Genomic DNA, 18,654 nt, shown 5'->3' with positions numbered 1-18,654 from the left:
CGGGCAAGGGGCGCAGAATTGAGAAATGAGCCAACTGAAGGTGAGGCTTCTACCCCACCAAGCTCTCCAGCTCGTGGCCCTAATCCTACCCGTCAGAGACCACCACACTTACTCACGGGTGGGTAGGCTGTGTAAACCACCAGACAGGCTCACTCTGTAATCGGGGATACCATTTTATGTCTGTGTCCAGTATGAAGAAAGTTCAAGGTAGTTTCGTGTCTGGAATTTACTCAAGGCCTCTAGTTTTTGTGTGTCAAATTAGAAACAAAAGTTACCAATCTATGCTTGTTATTTGACCATGTCAAGGGGAAAAAAAATCTACCAATAACAGCTTCGCTTTGAACCCCAAATAAGTAAATGGTATAGTGAAAGTGATCAATATATTGTTTTGGGAAGATTTACAAATAGCCTGGCTGATGCGAACCACGTGACTACTCGAGAGCTGGTGTCAACCAGACTTTTACAAATATGCTTCCTTTGCACAATGAATGATCGATCTCAAATGCCTTAGTGCTATCAATCAGGCTATGATCTCAGGTCTTATTAAAAAGCCACATTAGCAGATCTGAAAATACTGTCAGCCATCTGCCTCGCTATAAAACGAAACGTTTTACTTGGATGGTTACAATTACACCATGTAGTTCTGTAATTTCACGATTTAATAAACATCACTATAACTAACACGCTACATTATATTTATGTATATACCGTTTGGGAAATATTCCGAAAGCATTTCACAACTGATGATACAACAAGTGTCATTTTTGGGAGCTATAGTCAAACTGTATGGTTAGGTTAAAAATCAGATTTTATGACTTTGTGGCTGTGCCAACTAGTGACCACTCTGCAGAGCTGCCTTCAGAACAAGATTCATGACGAAAAATGCTAACCTGCAAAGAATTTCCTGACCAGGACCGAAACTGTAACAGGTTGGTAGAGAATACAGCGAAACCGACACACCTGCTAAACTTCATAGTAACACACATACCTGGGTGATCGACGTTGAAGGCATCTGCGAATCCATGCGTCGCTCAGGTATGATTCACCTTCTTATTTTTTGACTCAAACTGAATAAAAACAAAACCGTTTCCCCTCATTTCAAATATTAAATAAATCGACAAACGGTTTTTGAGGGAAAAAAACACAGCTAATACGCTTCCCGTAAAGCTACTGGCTACATTTAACAGCCACACAGGAAAGTCTGACAGGTAATAGAATTCCAGCCCAACCAATGAGCAGATGAGTGGGCGGAGCTTTCTGAATATTAGTCCTTTTATTAAATATTTCCTTTACAAATTGATTGCAAGTCATGAAGTATGACTTAGAATTCTACTATCTTATTTCCAAAAACATTATGGGGAGTTAGTTTAGATGTTCTTTATCTCCAACCCATATAAATAGGTTATAAAAGCTAATGGTTTTATGAAATGCCTATGGGATGTTTGTATAAAAAGCAACGCCTGCAGGTTTCTTACACACCATAACAAAAGACCAACTGTAGTCAAGGTTTCAAGTTTTAATGTTGCGTGCACAAGTACAGTCAAATGCCTTTCTTGCTAGCTCTAAACCCAACAATGTAGTAATCAGTATTACTAAAAAATAACATAAGGTAGAACAAAAACACAAAAAAAATGGGAAGTAAGTAAGATATTTACAGGGTCAGTTCCAATACAATATTTACAATGTGCAGAGATACTGGAGTGGTAGAGGTACAGTGCTTTCAGAAAGTATTCATACATACCCCATGACTTATTCCACATTTTGTTGTGTTACAGCCTGAATTCAAATTTGATTAAAAAAAAATTTTTTCAACTCATCTATCTGCACACAATACTCTATAATGACGAAGTGAAAACATTTGTTGAAAATGAAATACAGAAGTATCTCACTCACATAAGTATTCCCACCAGACTCAATAGATGTTAGAATCACCTTTGGCAACGATTAGACTTTATGGGTAAGTCTCTAAGAGCTTCGCACACCAAGATTGTACAATATTTGCATATTATTATTTTTACAATTATTCAAGCTCTGTCAAATTAGTTGTTGATCATTGCTAGACACATTTTTTGACAGTTTTACTTTAGTGCAATTATGTACGTTTTGGAATAGTTTTATTCCGTACAGGCTTCCTTCTTTTCACTGTCATTTAGGTTAATATTGTGGAGTAACTACAGTAGTAACTACAGTTACTATTATCACAGACATTAAACTCTGTAACTGTTTTAAAGTCACAATTGGCTTCATGGTGAAATCCCTGAGCAGTTTCCTGAGGTAGTCATTCAGAAATCACTATTATTGCATACAGAGTGAGTCCATGCAACTTATATGGCTTAAGAAATATTCTACTCCTAAACTTGTTTAGGTTTGCCATAAGAAAAGGGTTGAATTCTTATTTATTCAAGACATTTCAGTTTATAATTTTTCATTCATTTGTAAACATTTCTGAAAACATAATTCCATGACATTATGGGTTATTGTGTGTAGACCAGTGACACAAATTCTCAATTTAAACTATTTAAATTCAGGCTGTAACACAAAATGTGAAAAAAGTCAAGAGGTGTGAATACTTTCTGAAGGCACTGTAGAAATGTATAGGGGTCATTTAATGTAACTTATATTTAACTAGGCAAGTCAGTTAAGAACATTGTTATTTATAATGACGTAAGATACGGTGACTAGGCATCAGGATTTATGATAAACAGAGTAGCAGCAGCATATAGGATGATTGTATATGTGTGTGTGTATTCAGTATAAATGTGTGTGTAGGTTATGTGTGTGTCAGTGTGCGTGAGTGTGTAGAATCCTGGGAGTGTGCATAAAGACAGTGCAAAAAATACAATACAAGGGTCAACTCAGATAGTCTGTGTAGACATTTTGTTAGCTATTTAGCAGTCTTATGGCTTGGGGATAGAAGCTGTTCAGGAACCTGTTGGTGTCCGACTTGAGGCACCGGTACCACTTGCCGTTCTATGGCTTGGGTGGCTGGAGTCTAACGATTTTCCGGGCCTTCCTTTCACACAACCTGATATAGAGGTCCTGGATGGCACGGAGCACAGCCCCATTGATGTACTGGGAAATGTGAACATAGAATCTGAACATCAGCGTCTATTCCCTTGGCACAAAAGGGTTACTGTTCACCAACCAGAGAAATGTGGGTTGGAAGTTAATTATTTTAAGAGCTTTTGTACACTAGAGCTATACACACTACTGTGAATACTTTCAGTAATGCACAACCTAGCATAGTTAAACACGCTGTAATGCTGAGGACCCAACAATATTGTTAAATCACTTACATAGAAAGTAACCGTACAGATGCAGCTCTTTGGCTGTGGATATGTTTTGGGAATCTTCCACTCAAATGAACAGTGGACTTTGTCAGGCAGACCAGAAAGCACAACATTTTTTTTAAATTCTAAGACGGTCTCCAAGCCAAGACAGACACAGTCAATGTAGTGACATGACAATAAATGTCCACGGTGTGGCTACGGTATGAAAGTGACACTTCTTTGCTCCTAGTTTTGTTGGCAAAGAATGAACCTTAAATTTGCTTTATCGAAGTCATGAAAACCCGCTCATTAAAATGTACGTGTTTCAGAGTGAATTCACTTACCAAGTGCAAAGGCGAAAAGTTACAACCGTCTCATTACTAACGACAGAACTACAAACATGAACCACAACTCTCACCATCTGTATACGTCACGTCGAGAGTCTACAAAAAATATATATTTTGCTTTTTGAGAAAGTACTGTCTGGCAAAATAAAGTTCAAAATAAAAAATAAACACAACCGTTGGGTGAGTCCGAGTCAACTTGAGCAGGCTAACTGTAGGAGTTGTTGCTAGTTCAACATTTCGGCGATGTGTTTTACTTTTGACCGTCAACATATTTTGATAACAGGAATCAAGTATGAGCAAATCAATACACAAACACAATTTTATACATCTTATATGACCGGTTTTTCATGAATTTGATGCTATAATCAAAAAGGTAGTACCGTATGTGGTCAAGAAATTGCAATATAATCCGTTTCTAAACCCAGAGGTGCAACATCGCGAGATTTAAGGGAAAGCTTGCGACAAGGTCGAGGTTTGGGAAGTCAATGAGAAAAGTGAACTTCTGTATGGGTACAGGGCTTGACAGAAATGGTAGCAGGTGAATGTTTAACTTTTGTTGCACACATATCCAGATGATGCTTCGTACCATTTTGCGGAATTAAGAAGCCAGAGACCAGAAAGGGCCCTGTGTCACTAAAATTGGCTGTGATCAATGAATGTAAGGTTTCTACATGCAATCAAAATTACATTCTTAAGTACATTACAAGTACTGTATATTGATATTATGTATTGGAAACATGTAAATTGAAATACCATATATATTTTATTCTCAATAAGGCAAAATACAAAGAATATTCAGACAGACTCAAATCCCATTAGTAACAAGTAATACTTCACAATTTTAAATGACATGTTATTCCAAGTTTGAATAACAACCTCAAAAGAGTACGGTCTCGGTTCTCAATATTTTAAAACTAACCCAATTTAGACTGCTGTATTTTGTATGCTGATGGTCTGAGAAAAATGAAGTGCAACATACTGTATTAACTTCTACAACTGCTTAACAGAGAAATACCTCTCATTCAAAAGACATCTCAGATCCATTTCAAAAGGGAAACAGCTCTCACATGCAGTAGAGATGTACAGTTGATCAAAATGAAAAAACATCTCACGCCAACTTCCATTCAATCTGATCAACAATATACATTTAATGGATTTACATGTCTCCATATCAAATACAGAACATACATTAGCACTTGATTCTAAAGACATTGATGATGATGATGATGATGACAATGGTAATGACAGAGTGGTGAGCAGGAGACATGGCATACAATACAGTAACAAAAATGATTGATATGGTTCAAAGACTTGTGTCATCGCTTACATTTTGGAAGAAAGCTCACAGATGTTCACAAATGTGCATATCTATCTTAATGACACAGATGCATCAATACAAATGTTTAACTGTAGTAAAAATTCTCCCTAAATGAATTGTTTTATATACAATTTGTACAAATTTCTATTTAAATAGCAACATGCAAGTGTTACGTCTTTCTATTTAATTTCATAACATTTTATTTTACCCTGGATGTCTTCAAGTTATAACTAATTATACTGACCATATTTAAATGTAACAAAACAACCCATACTACGATATCTTCTACACAAAAGTATTTTCAGTTAAAAAAAATAAAAAAAATGAAAAGGAATGGTGGACAAAGCAAAAGGGGCAGAAAAACTAATAAATATGAGTGAAAGACTTGTTAAAGTGTTAAAATTATCCCAATCATCTTTTGTACATCTAAATATATTGAACAAGCCTTGAAGCTGTACTTAAAAGTGTACCAGTGTATGAAAACATAGGAGTGGCTACACAAGCACGCACACCCAGGAATAGCTATGAGAAAAGTGGCCTCCAGCTTAAGGTATAAAATGGCTTCATAAAGCCATTCATGTTTGGTTACTAAAACAGAGCTATATATACACATACCAGTAACTCAGTGGACAAGCATGATGCACAAGCTAAAAGCATTGGACATTTCTGTCAAACCAAACAGGTTTTGACCGACAGTTAAAAACAAGAGCGGAAATTCCTGATTTCAAACTAAAAGCCCAAAAATGATTTAAAGATTAAAGTTTTTAAAAAAATCCTGCATAGATAAAAACAATCTTCCTCTACTCTTTGAGTGTAAGAAGAAATAACAGTTTTCCCCAAATGAAAGACAAGGGAGCCAATGAGGGGGAAAAGGTACTAGTGTTTCCAGCATCTGTATTCTGTAAGTGGGCTAATAAGAAAAGTCCTTCACAATACAATACCACTTATGAATTAAGTACATTTTCCTGTTCAAAATCACTTTTGCCTTGCTGACAATACAAAATAACAGAAGAACACGTAAATATTAGGCCAGTTTACCACTACATTAGCGCAATTTGTTATATTATATAACCTGTACCATAAATATATAGACCATAGATTACTTAAGTTTTGTAGTACACAAATTACTATTATACTATGTAGAGAACCCAGTAATCACTTTTAAACATTTAAATATTACATTTTCATATACAATAGAAATACTTTGCATCTCATAGCTCTTTCAACCCCGTTTTCAATAATTTTAATATGAAAGTTTGAACAGCACTTTGAACAGAGCAACTGCTTGGTACATAAATAAAATCTATATTGGCCATGTATTTTTCGACTGAATTATAACACTCATGTAATCTGCGTATGGCTAATGAGCACCACCAACGTGTATGCTACATCAATTATTAGAAGAATTGTTAATTGTGGTCTTAAAATGCGAGTGCATTTATGTCATTCCTTGCACTAACTTCCTGCTTTCACTGGGCAATTTTTGCAGAAACTATACAAATAATTACATTGTGTTCCAAGGATAACATTTGCCATACCAACCACACCCTGCTGTGCCTTAAAAAATACACTAACAGCAACCCTTTCCAGTACAGATCTATAAGGAATAAAAGGAACAATAACACCTTGTTTAGAAATGAACATCTCGCAGGGCAATTCATGGGAAGAACTCATTTGGACAGATAAGAAATATATTGTGGTGCTTCAGAACAATGAAAGTAACTTCAACAAAATCAATTTAATGGTGTATCACAGGCTAACACCAATATGGTCAGCCGCAAGCTACCTCTTCTTCAATGGCAACTGTTAGAGTAATGTGTGTATATGTCAGGGATATCTGTCAGGCAAACCAAGCTCTCGTCACTTTACACACCATCAGTGCAGCCTTCAACCCACTGATCACAGCTTGAGTCCAGTACTATTCCAAAATCATGTTTGGAAGCTTAAAATTATTATTTAAAATGTCTGGCTGGATCTGCATTTCAACTTATGGTATATTCTAGTTCCCTGTATATCTGATACAAGGCACAAAAAAGATAAGAGACAGACCTTAGTTTTAAAGCACCTTTGGTTTGAGGGAGGTACTTTGGTAAAAATAATAACACATTAAAAGCCGAATGTGAATAATGTGCTTATAGCCTATAGAATAAAATGTATTTAGTGTATTTCATATATAATAATTCAACAAAGGCATTGGGCCAAATAGAAAAATGGGTTTCCTTTGCACAATCCAAAGATATGACAAAGGAAAACGCTGATAGTGGATATAGCTAGAATGTACCAATAGATCTGTGCAGTTGGAATCCTCCTCCGTGTCGGACAGTCGTAGGTGCAAAGATGCTCCATATCGCTCAGTGTTTTTGGCAAGCTGGTGTAGAAAATGGACACAGTGTTATAGATATGTCTGAGGCAGATAAGTTCACATGTGCATGGAGGGGCAGCGGTGCGTTGTGGTGGACTGTGTGTGTGTGGAGCGTATAGTGTCCTTCAGGGAATGAGCTTAGCGTCCAGCCGTAGCCAGTGTAGGCCCTGCCGCGTGAAGCGCACCAGTTCAGTCATGCTGCTGGTGTTGAAGATCAAAGGGCCCATCACCTTGTCCAACTCCGCAAAGAACTCTACAAAACAGACAGGAGACAAAACATAACACGTGAGCAAGGAAAACACTTAAGAGACCTCTAGCCCAGGAATGGCTTGCCAGGTCAACACGTCCAGAGCTAGTTTCATTTAGATTACTGATTCATCCTGGAGCCTAATATAAACGTCTTAAACAAGCAGTAGATAGGATATTCATACCTTGGAAGTTGGACTAACACCCCCATATACATTCCATAGGAAAAAAGGAGGAGACCCCCCCCCCCCCACCCGCTAGAAGAGAGCAAACGAGTCAGGTACCTTTCTGCTCTTTAGACAGCTGCTCTGCTTGGTCCCACACCTCAGTGGCGAACAGGAAGTTGGAGGTGACCTGGACGTAGCTGGCAGCCATCTGGTGGATGCGCTGGGGGATTGTTACAGAGGAGCTGCCACTGGATGTGCCTGACGAGTAGCTACCAGCACTACCTGGGGACAGCTTGGGAGAGACTGGCGAGGGCATGCCTGCTGCTTTACTGGACAGAGACAGAGAGAGATAGATGGCTGGTAAGCGGGGGAATCGCAGCCGCTCAAAACGAGATGATTCAGCATAACGTCTAGACCATTAATTGACAAGTGAAATACATTTAAGAAGACTGTTAGTCTCAAGAGAGCATACAACTAATGAAATGTCTTACCTTCCCATTCCAGGAGAGGGAGCTTGGGTGTTGCTCAAAGAATTCTGAAAAACAAATTGAAATGCAGAACAAACATTTGCCATTTGTTAAACAAATATAAGCAATGCAAATTGACTATCATTCTGCTCATCCATACAACACTTCATTCAAGGAACACACATTTCAAGTGACAATATCACAATTTCTATGAACTTGCACCAAGGAAAATAAAATTACCTTCAGATGCTCTGTGAGTGTTTTAGAGTATTTCAGTGCACTCTCTTTTCTCAGCTTGAACAGTCGCAGGTAGAGGAGGGACTGGCAACGCAGGCTGGAGCGGCAGGGAGAGATGGATGAATGAGCATAAGCAGTGACTCAATGAGCAGGGGAGCATAAGCAGTGACTCAATGAGCAGGGGAACATCGACGCTCCAGTCCAGACACTCTAAATGGAATCTATCAAGCTATAAGTCAGGACACCTACCACAACACAGCTAGCCGTTTGTCTGCTGACGTAGCGTCTGGGGCCATGTAGCTCTTTAACTTCATAGTGTACCTGAAAACACACACACACAACGAGAGACCGTAAAGACCGGTTCCCAGCATTCTAAGGTTTCATAATAATAATAATAATAATAATAATAATAATAATAATAATAATAACGTTAATACTGTAAATTCCGTGAATAATTTGTCCGTTTATGCAATGCTGGGTCTATGGTGTCTATGAAATGTAATTGCTACCATGAAGATATTTGCTATTGAAATGATGTCGTTAAAACATGTTGTAGAGAAGGTTGTTCTTACTTGATGAGCTCCACGGTCTCGGCATACATGGGGAAGGGGGACTTAGCCTCCTGGGCACTCTTCTCCAGTGCATTTCCACACTCGATAAAGGACACCACAGCATCCAGGTAGTACACAGCCTTCTCAAACCGGTCCATCTGCACACAGGAACACCACACATTATGAAAACTGTCTCTTAAGCAACTGATTCTCTCTCACTCGAATTTGGGACAGTTAGTAGCAAGGGGAATGGTTCATGACCAGTGCTTGTGATGAAATTAAAATGTTGGTTGTCTTGAAATATCATTATGTAGATTTCAAACATGTTTAATGGGTTCCCTGGATAGTGTAGAATAGAACGAGACCGCATCCAGTCCCCCAATAAGGGCAGTGAGATGCACTTAGGCATCTGATGATAATAGTGCACCCTGGGGATTGATACCAAGTGTGGACAATTATAACTACTCTAGCTGCTCCACTTTCAGTAGCCAGAGGAGCCAATAAGATGATGTAAAAGCACTACACAGTAAAACCATTGTAACTGTTCCGATTTCAGAGCGTGTGCAAAATAATGACTAAATTCCCAAGCTTTTCATGGAAAAACAGTAAGCATACTCTTGGTTTCACATAACAGCTAACATACTGTATACGTACGCAATCATTTCTTACCAGAGCATCTGCGTTGTGTTTCAGTTTCTTGGCCTCTTGTAAGTAGTGATCGGCAGAGTGAATCCTGAAACAAAACAGGTCAGCTTTTGCAATTATTTCCTGTACTTCGAAAAATTACATAAAAATTAAGTACTTTCCCCCCCCTAACTATTCCAATAGACTCTACGAACTACACAGCAATATATAGGCGTGGGAGGGGGTGAAGATACTAGGCCATGTTAAGCGGCCTGTTTTATTTACACAGGCACATCCCAGGGGCTTCACATCAAAGGCAACCCTATAACTACAGCTCTACACGCTGGCTAACAGCAGGTTATCCACAGTGGAGAGGAGGCGGCTCTTCTTACCTGTCCTCAAACACCAATTTTGACCTCAGGGACTTTGAGCCGTCCGAGGAGAGTGGTGGCACAGCAACCTGGTTATCAGAGCCCTTTGAGGATTTCTCCTGCAGAGACAACAAAAAAGTTTATAATCCTATAAGGGATATTTTATATGACCATATAACAAATCATGCAGTGGTGAAAGTGGTGAGCTACAAATGTCATATTTGTGTCCTTCCCAAATGTATTTGGAGGGCATGGCAGTGGGTGGACATTTTGTGCGAGATTTTAGCCAGCTTAATACTCAGTTCAGCTGGTAACGGGAACTCCAGTGACATGTACGCACGTTTGTATAAAATGGTGTCTAGTAGAGCAAGACAGTGGGACAGACAGCTAGACTAGACTGACACACACAGACCTTTCCCTCCCGGGTGCTCCTGGCCTGCTTGTCCCCGCCTTTTGTGTGTTTGGAAGTGGAGCTGCTCTTGGTGCTGTGGCCTCCCTCCTTGCCGCTGCTGGCTCCGCTGGACAGGGAGGTGGATGACTGGCTGACCGTCCGCTTGCGGCTCTGATGCTCTGCGTTGGGCGTCCTCTGCAGCCCTCCTGACCCTGATATGGAGGGAGAGGGCACCGGCTCCTCCTTCACCTTGGCGTCCATGACCCTCTTAGACCTGGTGTGGGTGTTTATCAATGATACCATTCAATGATTCAATGTTCACAATGTTGGAGTTTAAAAGTTAACAACGTTATGTTTTGTTTGGATGAAAATACTCACTCTTTGCTGCTGGTCTTGTGGTGAGATGAGGATTTGTCTTCAAGTCTGGACTTCTTGCTATCAGACTTGGTGTTCTCGTCTTCATTCTAAGTAGATTAACAGAGGAGAGGAAAGGATGATTTATTGTGGGTGCATTTGAAAGGCTGTAAAATAGATAGATATGGTACCAGACTGGGTATCAGCTGAACATGTAATATCACATCACTCTTCAAACTGCAGCTTATAAACTGCAGGAAGATGGCCAAAAGTAATTGACATTCAAGCTTAACGTACCCTGTCATAGCAATCTTTTTCACCAATTTGCATAGTACACCAAAGTCAAGTCCAAACATGACATGAATAGCAGTGTGCTGTGGCAGGACATACCTTGTGTTTCCTTTTGCCCTTACTGGAGATCCTCTCAGAGGGCAGCTTCTGGAAGTCCTTGCTGTCTCTGTCCACGGAGCAGTCCCTCTCTACTTTGGGCTCTACTAGGTCTTTGTAAGGCCGTCCGGGGACACGGGAGAGCAGGGTCAGGTCAATCTTCACCATGAGCCCCTGCTGCTGCCTGATGGGGAAGCGGTCGTCTGGGTCGCTGAGAGGAGAGAGCAGCTCTTTCTCTTCCATAGGCGAGAACAAACACACTGGAGTCCTGATGCTCTCTGTGTACTTGGGGGTCTGCGACAACGAGGGAATGCTGTCGTTCTCCTCTGATTCTGAGGAGGAAGAGTCCGTGTCCACAAACTTCCTGGACTTCTTGATGGGCGCCTTGCTCTTGCGCTTGTCAACAGCCGGTCTGGGCGAGGACTTGGGCTCCTTCTTGATGTTGGGTTTGCGGGAGCCTTTAGTGGCGGCTTTGGGCCGATGGGGAGGGATCTCTGGAGCAGGTTCACTCTCCACCCTTAGCCCCCCTTTAGGCTCCTCCACCACAGGGGGCTTCTCAGACTTTTTGGGCTGTTTTTTACCCACCGTCCTGCGCTGGCCTGCGCCACCCTCGCTCTGAGCCGGGGATTTCTGCCGGCCACGGCCGCTCTCGGAACCCTTCTGTGCTGCTCTTAGGTCTCTGCTAGGTGTTGGCACCCCTGAGTCCTTAGACCCTCCCTGCCCGCTGTATCCCCGGCCTGAGCTCTGGTCCCGCCCCTCCTTTTTGTACTTGGTGGGTACATTATTGTCCACTGGGGAGGCCGGAGAGAACTGCTTAGCTTTCTTGAACCAGTTGTCCAACTGCCATTTATTGGCGGTGGCTGGTTCAGGCTGTGAGGAGAAGTGTGGAGATAAGACTGGGATCTACAAAAGCATATTCTGCACTCCTCAACAGGTCAGCTGCAAGAAGATAATTGTACTGAGCAGGAACAATTGTCATTGGTTATTATTATTAATAATGATAGGTCAAAGGGAAGAGAGTAGTTAAGGGTCTGTGAGCAGGCTTACCTCTGGTGATGCAGGGCGAGGTGGCTCATTGGCCTCGCTGTCCGTGGAACTGCTCTCGCTCTCACTGTCTGATCCAGAGCTGCTCTCTGAGCCACTGTGACTGCTCGAGTCGTCCCGCGAGTGCTCTGCTCCTTCGCTGTTATTACTGTTGTTACTGTGGGACAGAGACACGCAGTTAGTTAGTGGACAGCAAGCTGGGGCTGTTCTTGTGAAGGCATCATCAGTTAGTAGTTACACATTAAAATAGTTAGCTATTCTTCTAGCATTTCTTTTCAGTTCTGAGTGGGGAGAATCATATCAACAATGTGAGCTCCAATGGGTCTCAGTCTGAGAAGCCACTACCTTGCCGATGCGTTTCTGGAAGCGTTTTTGGCCGAGTCATGTTCTCCATCACTGTCCTCATCACTGCTGAGCTTCAGGTCATCCTCCAGCAGAACATTACTGGAACATTACAAGGCCGTGTATGTTACACATTAACACCAAGTATGGCTTCTTTATCACACAAACAACTATTGGGAGAACTAAGCAATAAGGCTCCTATTCTGTGTCCCTCAATGCTTGCGAGTCTATGTCAAAGGCATGAAAAGACAAAGTGCTTGGAGGGAAAAAACTGTCACCTGTCTGGATCATTAAGCAGCTGGCAACTAACCATAATTTTTCAGGGAGAAGGGGAGGGACACTCACTTGGCCTGATCCCCGTCGCATGGTGCTGCCTTGGACTGGTGGCTGCTCAACGTTTTGGTTTGTCTCTCTGGAGGTGAGGAAGGGTGAGATGAGAACTCTTGAGCATTACGACAATGGTGAAATCAACCTGTATCCAGAGATTCAAGACGCGAGAGACTTCTCTTGTATGTAAAGTCCTGGGCAATACTTACTGTGTGCACCTGGAAAACTTGCATGCTGAGTGTCCTAAATGTGAGACATGGTCAAGAAATGTTTAGATTATACAGAGACATTATAAGTCAAATAAACTACACTGCTCAATTATATTACAAAACAGCTGTTTATTGATTGTGCTATAGTGTTAAACTATTTATATATAGAGCATTCCAATATACACCCCCCCCCCCCTCGCCCAAAAGAAATCCATGAAAAAATAGATTTTACTTATTGTACCAATGACTAGGGCAAAAATAGTGCCGGCTGAATTCAGATCTTTGCAAGAGATGGAAATTCTCATATTTGAATAATCCTCAACCTCTGTACGTCACTAAGGCCTGCTCTGCAGTCTGACCTTGGAAGGGAATGAAAACTTTGAAGGCTCTGTTTTACAGGGGGTGTGGATGGCTGTCAAAGGAGGGGGCCAGGACTGAGTCATTTCCTGGAGGTAAAAATAGAAAATGTAAAAGTGAAGACCTTAATGACTTAGGTGAAAAACTTGCATTTCTTACAATACATGTTATCATCTGAAAAACATACTTACCTTTAAAATCTCATCAACACAATTAGCATCCCCAGTCATGGGACCCTACAAATAACAAAGATCATACCACTGTAAGAAAAGTTTAAAAAAATGGCTTGTAAAACAACTGTTAGTGTGTCATATTTCATCTTGTAAATTATTACGTGGCATGCTAACATAATTACATTGTAATGAAACAAGTTTTATTCTGTAGAATGTTCTACTCAGTCTAGTTCTGTGGTTTTACCTCAACAGGCTGCGAGGGGATCTTGAGCTTGGACAGCGAGGCCTTGCCGTTAGACTTCATCTCCCCCATGGTGCTGCTGTGGGACTGGCCGCTGTACATCTCTGACGAGGTCTTGGGCTCCACCGTCTCCTGGCCATCCATGGGGCGCACATAGGCTGTGGGCTTCTGTAGCATGGAGCTGGGCTTGGACATAAGCGAAGGGGGGAAGGCCTGGCTGGAGTGCGGGCCGCTGGGGAAGGACGTGTGCACACGCGATGGGGAGTCCCAGTTGGCCTCGCGCTCGCGCGGGGACTTGGAGCGGTAGCGCTCTTTGCCGTGGTGCTCAGCGCCCAATGAACGGGAGTGACTGGAGCTCAGGGAGCCCTTGGCTGGGCTGGACGTGTGGGACTTGGAGTGTTCTGAGCCATGCTTACTGGACTTCTTGTGTTCCCGCTCGTGTCTTTGGCTACTCCTGCTACCGCTGTGGCTGCCTTGGAGGCTGGATCTCTTGGAGGACTGGGAGGACGAGGTGCTGGCCGCTGGGCCTACTGGAGTCCATTTACTGTTCTGGCCACTGCCTCGCTGCTCCCCAAATAGAGACTGGCCCGACTTCTCCTCGGAGGATGAGCCTGAGGGTTTGCCACCGAGTTTTGGAATTGTGTCTCCGATAGGTTCCTTCATCTCGTCGTAGTTTCCAAGCATACTCTGGATACGACTGGACAGTTTATCTTCTTTGCTGGACTGCACAGACAAAAACAGAGAGAGAAAGAGAGAGGATCACCTTCAGGACAGCAGTTAAGGCCTTGAATTAATTTACGTAGTCAAATACAGTGCCTTTGGAAAGTATTCAGACCCTTTGACTTTTCCACATTTTGTTAGATTACAGCCGTATTCTAAAATGTATTAAATTGTTGTTTCTCCTCATCAAGCTACACACACACACACAACACCCAATAATGACAAAGCAAAAACAGGTTTAGACATTTGTTTTGCTAATTTATATAAAAATATCACATTTACCTAAGTATTCAGACCCTTTACTCAGTACTTTGTTGAAGTACCTTTGGCAGCGATTATAGCCACGAGGCTTCTTGAGAAACAAGATTCTCTGGTCTGATGAAACCAACATTGAACTATTTGGCCTGAAGGCCAAGCGTCACGTCTGGAGTAAACCTGACACCATCCCTACGGTGGAGCATGGTGGTGGCAGCATCATGTTGTGGGGATGTTTTTCAGCAGCAGGGAGGCAAAGATGAACGAAGCAAGATCCTTGGTGATAACCTGCTCCAGAGCGCACAATATCTGACTGGGGCGAAGGTTCACCTTTCAACAGAACAATGACCCTAAGCACACAGCCAAGGCAACTCAGGAGAGACTTCGGGACAAGCCTCAATGTCCTTGAGCGGCCCTGCCAGAGCCCAAACTTGACCCGATCGAACGTCTCTGAAGAGACCTGAAAATAGCTGTGGAGCAACACTCCCCATCCAACTTGACAGAGCTTGAGAGGATCTTCCGAGAAGAATGGGAGACACTCGCCAAATACAGGTGTGCCAAGCTCATTCAGGCCAAATAGTTCAATGTTGGTTTCATCAGACCAGGGGATCTTGTTTCTCATGGTCTGCAAGTCTTTAGGTGCCTTTTGAACTCCAAGCGGGCTGTCGGGTGCCTTTTTTACTGAAGAATGGCTTTCGTCTGGCCACTACCATAAAGGCCTGATTGGTGGAGTGCAGGAGAGATGGTTGTCCTTCTGGAAGGTTCTCCAATCTCTGCAGAGGAACTCTAGAGCTCTGTCAGAGTGACCATCAGGTCCTTGGTCACCTCTCACTAAGGCCCTTCTCCCCAGACTGCTCAGCTCTAGGAAGTGTCTTGGTGGTTCCAAACTTCTTCCATTTAAGAATGGAGGCCACTGTGTTCTTGGGGACCTTCAATGCTGCAGACATTTTTTGGTACCCTTCCCCAGATCTGGGACTCCAATCAAGTTGTAGAAACATCTCAAAGATGTAAGGCTATATAAATACATTTGATTTGATGATCAATGGAAACAGGGTGCACCAGAGCTCAATTTTGAGTCTCATTCAAAGGGTCTGAATAGTTATGCAAATAAAGCATGTTTTTTATTTTTAATACATTTGCAAAAATTTCAAATAAACTGTTTTTGCTTTGTCATTAAGAGGGATGCGTGTAGATTGCTGAGGATTTATTTTTATTTAATACATTTTAGAATAAGGCTTTAAAAAAATGTGGAAAAAGTCAAGGGGTCTGAATACTTCCCGAAGGCACTGCAAATGAATGAAATATGCTACCCAAACGTATTTATTGTGGCAAAAACAAATTACGAATAACCCTTTTTTTCTTTTGAGGCAAGAGATCCTTCAATGTTTCTTATAACATAAAAAACTATTAGCCCTCTAAAAGCTTAATAAATATTGAAGAGAGCCCTATCAACTAATCAAACAAGGGATGATTGGCTTATTCAGTCAACCTCACGACCATTGGGGTCCATCTGCATAGAGAGATAAGGCCCTTCCATGGCTACACTAGAGGTTAATCAATCACTCCCACTACAGATGACAAGAGGTAAACCACAGAGTGTGGCGCATATCCAATTTCATATGGGGGCCCCGAACCAATTCTTTCTGACACATACAAGCTGTGGGGTGAGAAACACAAGCCAATATCTGTAACAGGAAATGTAAGAACACGTGCTACACAGAGCTTGTCTGACATGGATGGAAAGACAGCACTTGTGAGGAAAGGAGAAAAGATCCCATTCACACTAGTGATTGGAGGTTGCCTTGCAATATGTTGTTTGTGTACAATGCTTAAGTGTGCCACCATGCAAGGCCTACACTTTGATAGGAAGGGCTTTTGGTAGCAAACAAGAAAGCAAAAAAAGGTCACATCTAACCTTATCTTTTACAATTCATGCACCAGTTTTAAAACGACATGTACAAAGTGCTCAGGAGATCACTTCAAAAATGATATCATCAGAGAGCAATAACCTTCAAAGAGAAAAGCAACAGGCCTAAAGTCATTCTACAATGACATTTAAGATCAGCATTTTTCTTCTGACTGGGGAAAGCTGAGCTGCATCTGTTCTAGCAGTGTAAAAATTTAAAATGTAAAACTTCAATGGCAGCTTTGTTAAATGGATCTTTAAAGTAAGAGCCATGGAATTTAGAGGACAAAGTAAACTCATTTTACTTGACCATGAATACTACTGGTCACGACTCATGTCACTTAACTCTCTAGAAAATATCACAAAGCGGCATTCTACTGCCCAGATGAGAAGATGGGAGTTTTAAGTTAGCCAGTTGATGTTTCCCATTTCTACATTACATGCCTCATTTTGTAACGACATGGGTAAACAGTGAACCCAGGGCTCTAAAAACTGCTGAACACAACACGGCTGCCATGGTTGTCTACGGATGACGGTGGGAGAGCCACTTCCCTGGGTCCTATTCTTAAAATCGGCAAATCAGCTGCTTACCTTTCACTATGTGGGGGCAAAAGACTTGGCTTTCCAGGTAGTACTCACCTTTCCATTTGCTACCTGTCAGGATGCATTCCAAGCCGTCCTTCATGGGTCCTCTAGCTAAGAGAGGAGCCACTAATCTCTGTTTAAATCTGGTTAGTGGCAAAGATTAGACTCAGCCAGAGGCTGAAATAATTGAGTTGGCGGGTTGAGAGCTCTGGCCCACATCAGTGCTCATGGTGAACGTGCATCCCTAAACCAACTTTACTGTTGTTTAGTTCAGTGGTTCCCAACCAGGGGTACTAGGTCCCCTGGGGATACTTGAGAAGAATCATGACACCATAGGCTTACTGGTCAAAATGCACATGGGGGGGGGGGGGGTTCTTCAGGGGTACTATGGACAGAACAAAATTAAGTTGGTGGTACAGTAACCGAAAAAGGTTGGGAACCAGTGGTTTAGTTGACTACAGAGGCCTGGTAAGCATCAACATCAATAAGTGTTTGGTCTACTACTGAACCGCGCTATGATAGGGCACTGTGCCATACATGTGGACTGTTTATTGCCCACAATGACCTAGCAATTTGATGGGACAAAAGGGGCTAGGGGGTTATGCACTTACCTCAGGCTCTTTTGTGAGGAGGAGTAAGGAAGGAAAGACGAACTAAAAGGGCCTCAGCCAGCGAGGGCAGGACACCTCCGCCAGCGACACCTCAGCCAGCGACACCTCAGCCAGCGAGGGCTGGAGGGCTCAGCCAGCGAGGGCAGGACACCTCAGCCAGCGAGGGCTGGAGGGCTCAGCCAGCGACACCTCAGCCAGCGAGGGCAGGACACCTCAGCCAGCGAGGGCAGGACACCTCAGCCAGCGAGGGCTGGAGGGCTCAGCCAGCGACACCTCAGCCAGCGAGGGCTGGAGGGCTCAGCCAGCGACACCTCAGCCAGCGAGGGCTGGAGGGCTCAGCCAGCGACACCTCAGCCAGCGAGGGCTGGAGGGCTCAGCCAGCGACACCTCAGCCAGCGAGGGCAGGACACCTCAGCCAGCGAGGGCAGGACACCTCAGCCAGCGAGGGCAGGACACCTCAGCCAGCGAGGGCAGGACACCTCAGCCAGCGAGGGCAGGACACCTCAGCCAGCGAGGCCTGGGCCTTAAATTCCCCCTGAGCAGCAAGCAACAGCCCTGGGCCCACATTACCTGCAGCTGATGCAGTTCCCCCAAACAATGCACTTACCTCACTCTCTCCCTGCCACTGTTCAGATATAAAAACAAGTAGGGTCTTCTCTGTTTTAAAAAGAGTTATCAATCAATTAATCCTGCAAATCAATCATAGAATAAAGCGAATACTTAGACTATAGGAGAAACAAAAGTCTGAACTCCAATAGTTAACTAAATGACAGAAGCAAAACAAAATGAATAA

At 42.6% G+C, this 18,654-nt stretch overlaps 2 protein-coding genes across 8 annotated transcripts in view; both read right to left on the bottom strand.

The window, feature by feature from the left end:
- Positions 1 to 1,230, bottom strand: part of LOC110533356 (protein Shroom1) — a 40,456-nt gene extending 39,226 nt beyond the window's left edge. For both annotated transcript variants that reach the window (XM_021617470.3, XM_021617473.3), the window contains exon 1: positions 989 to 1,230. The gene's annotated coding sequence lies outside the window, so the exon portion shown is untranslated. The remainder of the gene's footprint in view (positions 1 to 988) is intronic.
- A 3,509-nt stretch (positions 1,231 to 4,739) lies between these two features.
- LOC110533355 (AF4/FMR2 family member 4) overlaps positions 4,740 to 18,654 on the bottom strand; it is a 28,397-nt gene continuing 14,482 nt past the window's right edge. For all 6 annotated transcript variants that reach the window (XM_036989708.2, XM_090188978.1, XM_036989710.2 and 3 more), the window contains 18 exons: positions 13,788 to 14,507; positions 13,562 to 13,606; positions 13,373 to 13,459; positions 13,014 to 13,047; positions 12,823 to 12,889; positions 12,481 to 12,579; positions 12,139 to 12,292; positions 11,095 to 11,961; positions 10,729 to 10,814; positions 10,372 to 10,624; positions 9,981 to 10,078; positions 9,634 to 9,697; positions 8,986 to 9,122; positions 8,663 to 8,734; positions 8,417 to 8,510; positions 8,201 to 8,244; positions 7,827 to 8,038; positions 4,740 to 7,549 (listed from right to left, as the gene is read on the bottom strand). In XM_036989708.2, the coding sequence (XP_036845603.2) occupies positions 7,422 to 7,549; positions 7,827 to 8,038; positions 8,201 to 8,244; positions 8,417 to 8,510; positions 8,663 to 8,734; positions 8,986 to 9,122; positions 9,634 to 9,697; positions 9,981 to 10,078; positions 10,372 to 10,624; positions 10,729 to 10,814; positions 11,095 to 11,961; positions 12,139 to 12,292; positions 12,481 to 12,579; positions 12,823 to 12,889; positions 13,014 to 13,047; positions 13,373 to 13,459; positions 13,562 to 13,606; positions 13,788 to 14,507 (3,261 nt within the window). In that variant the 3' untranslated portion in view covers positions 4,740 to 7,421. The remainder of the gene's footprint in view (positions 7,550 to 7,826; positions 8,039 to 8,200; positions 8,245 to 8,416; positions 8,511 to 8,662; positions 8,735 to 8,985; positions 9,123 to 9,633; positions 9,698 to 9,980; positions 10,079 to 10,371; positions 10,625 to 10,728; positions 10,815 to 11,094; positions 11,962 to 12,138; positions 12,293 to 12,480; positions 12,580 to 12,822; positions 12,890 to 13,013; positions 13,048 to 13,372; positions 13,460 to 13,561; positions 13,607 to 13,787; positions 14,508 to 18,654) is intronic.

This window comes from Oncorhynchus mykiss, chromosome 10 (assembly GCF_057628025.1).
Source record: "Oncorhynchus mykiss isolate SJ-2025 chromosome 10, ASM5762802v1, whole genome shotgun sequence".
NCBI classification, from domain to species: domain Eukaryota; kingdom Metazoa; phylum Chordata; class Actinopteri; order Salmoniformes; family Salmonidae; genus Oncorhynchus; species Oncorhynchus mykiss.
Note: the sequence above shows the minus strand (reverse complement) of the source record. Positions and strands in the feature narration are given on the sequence as shown.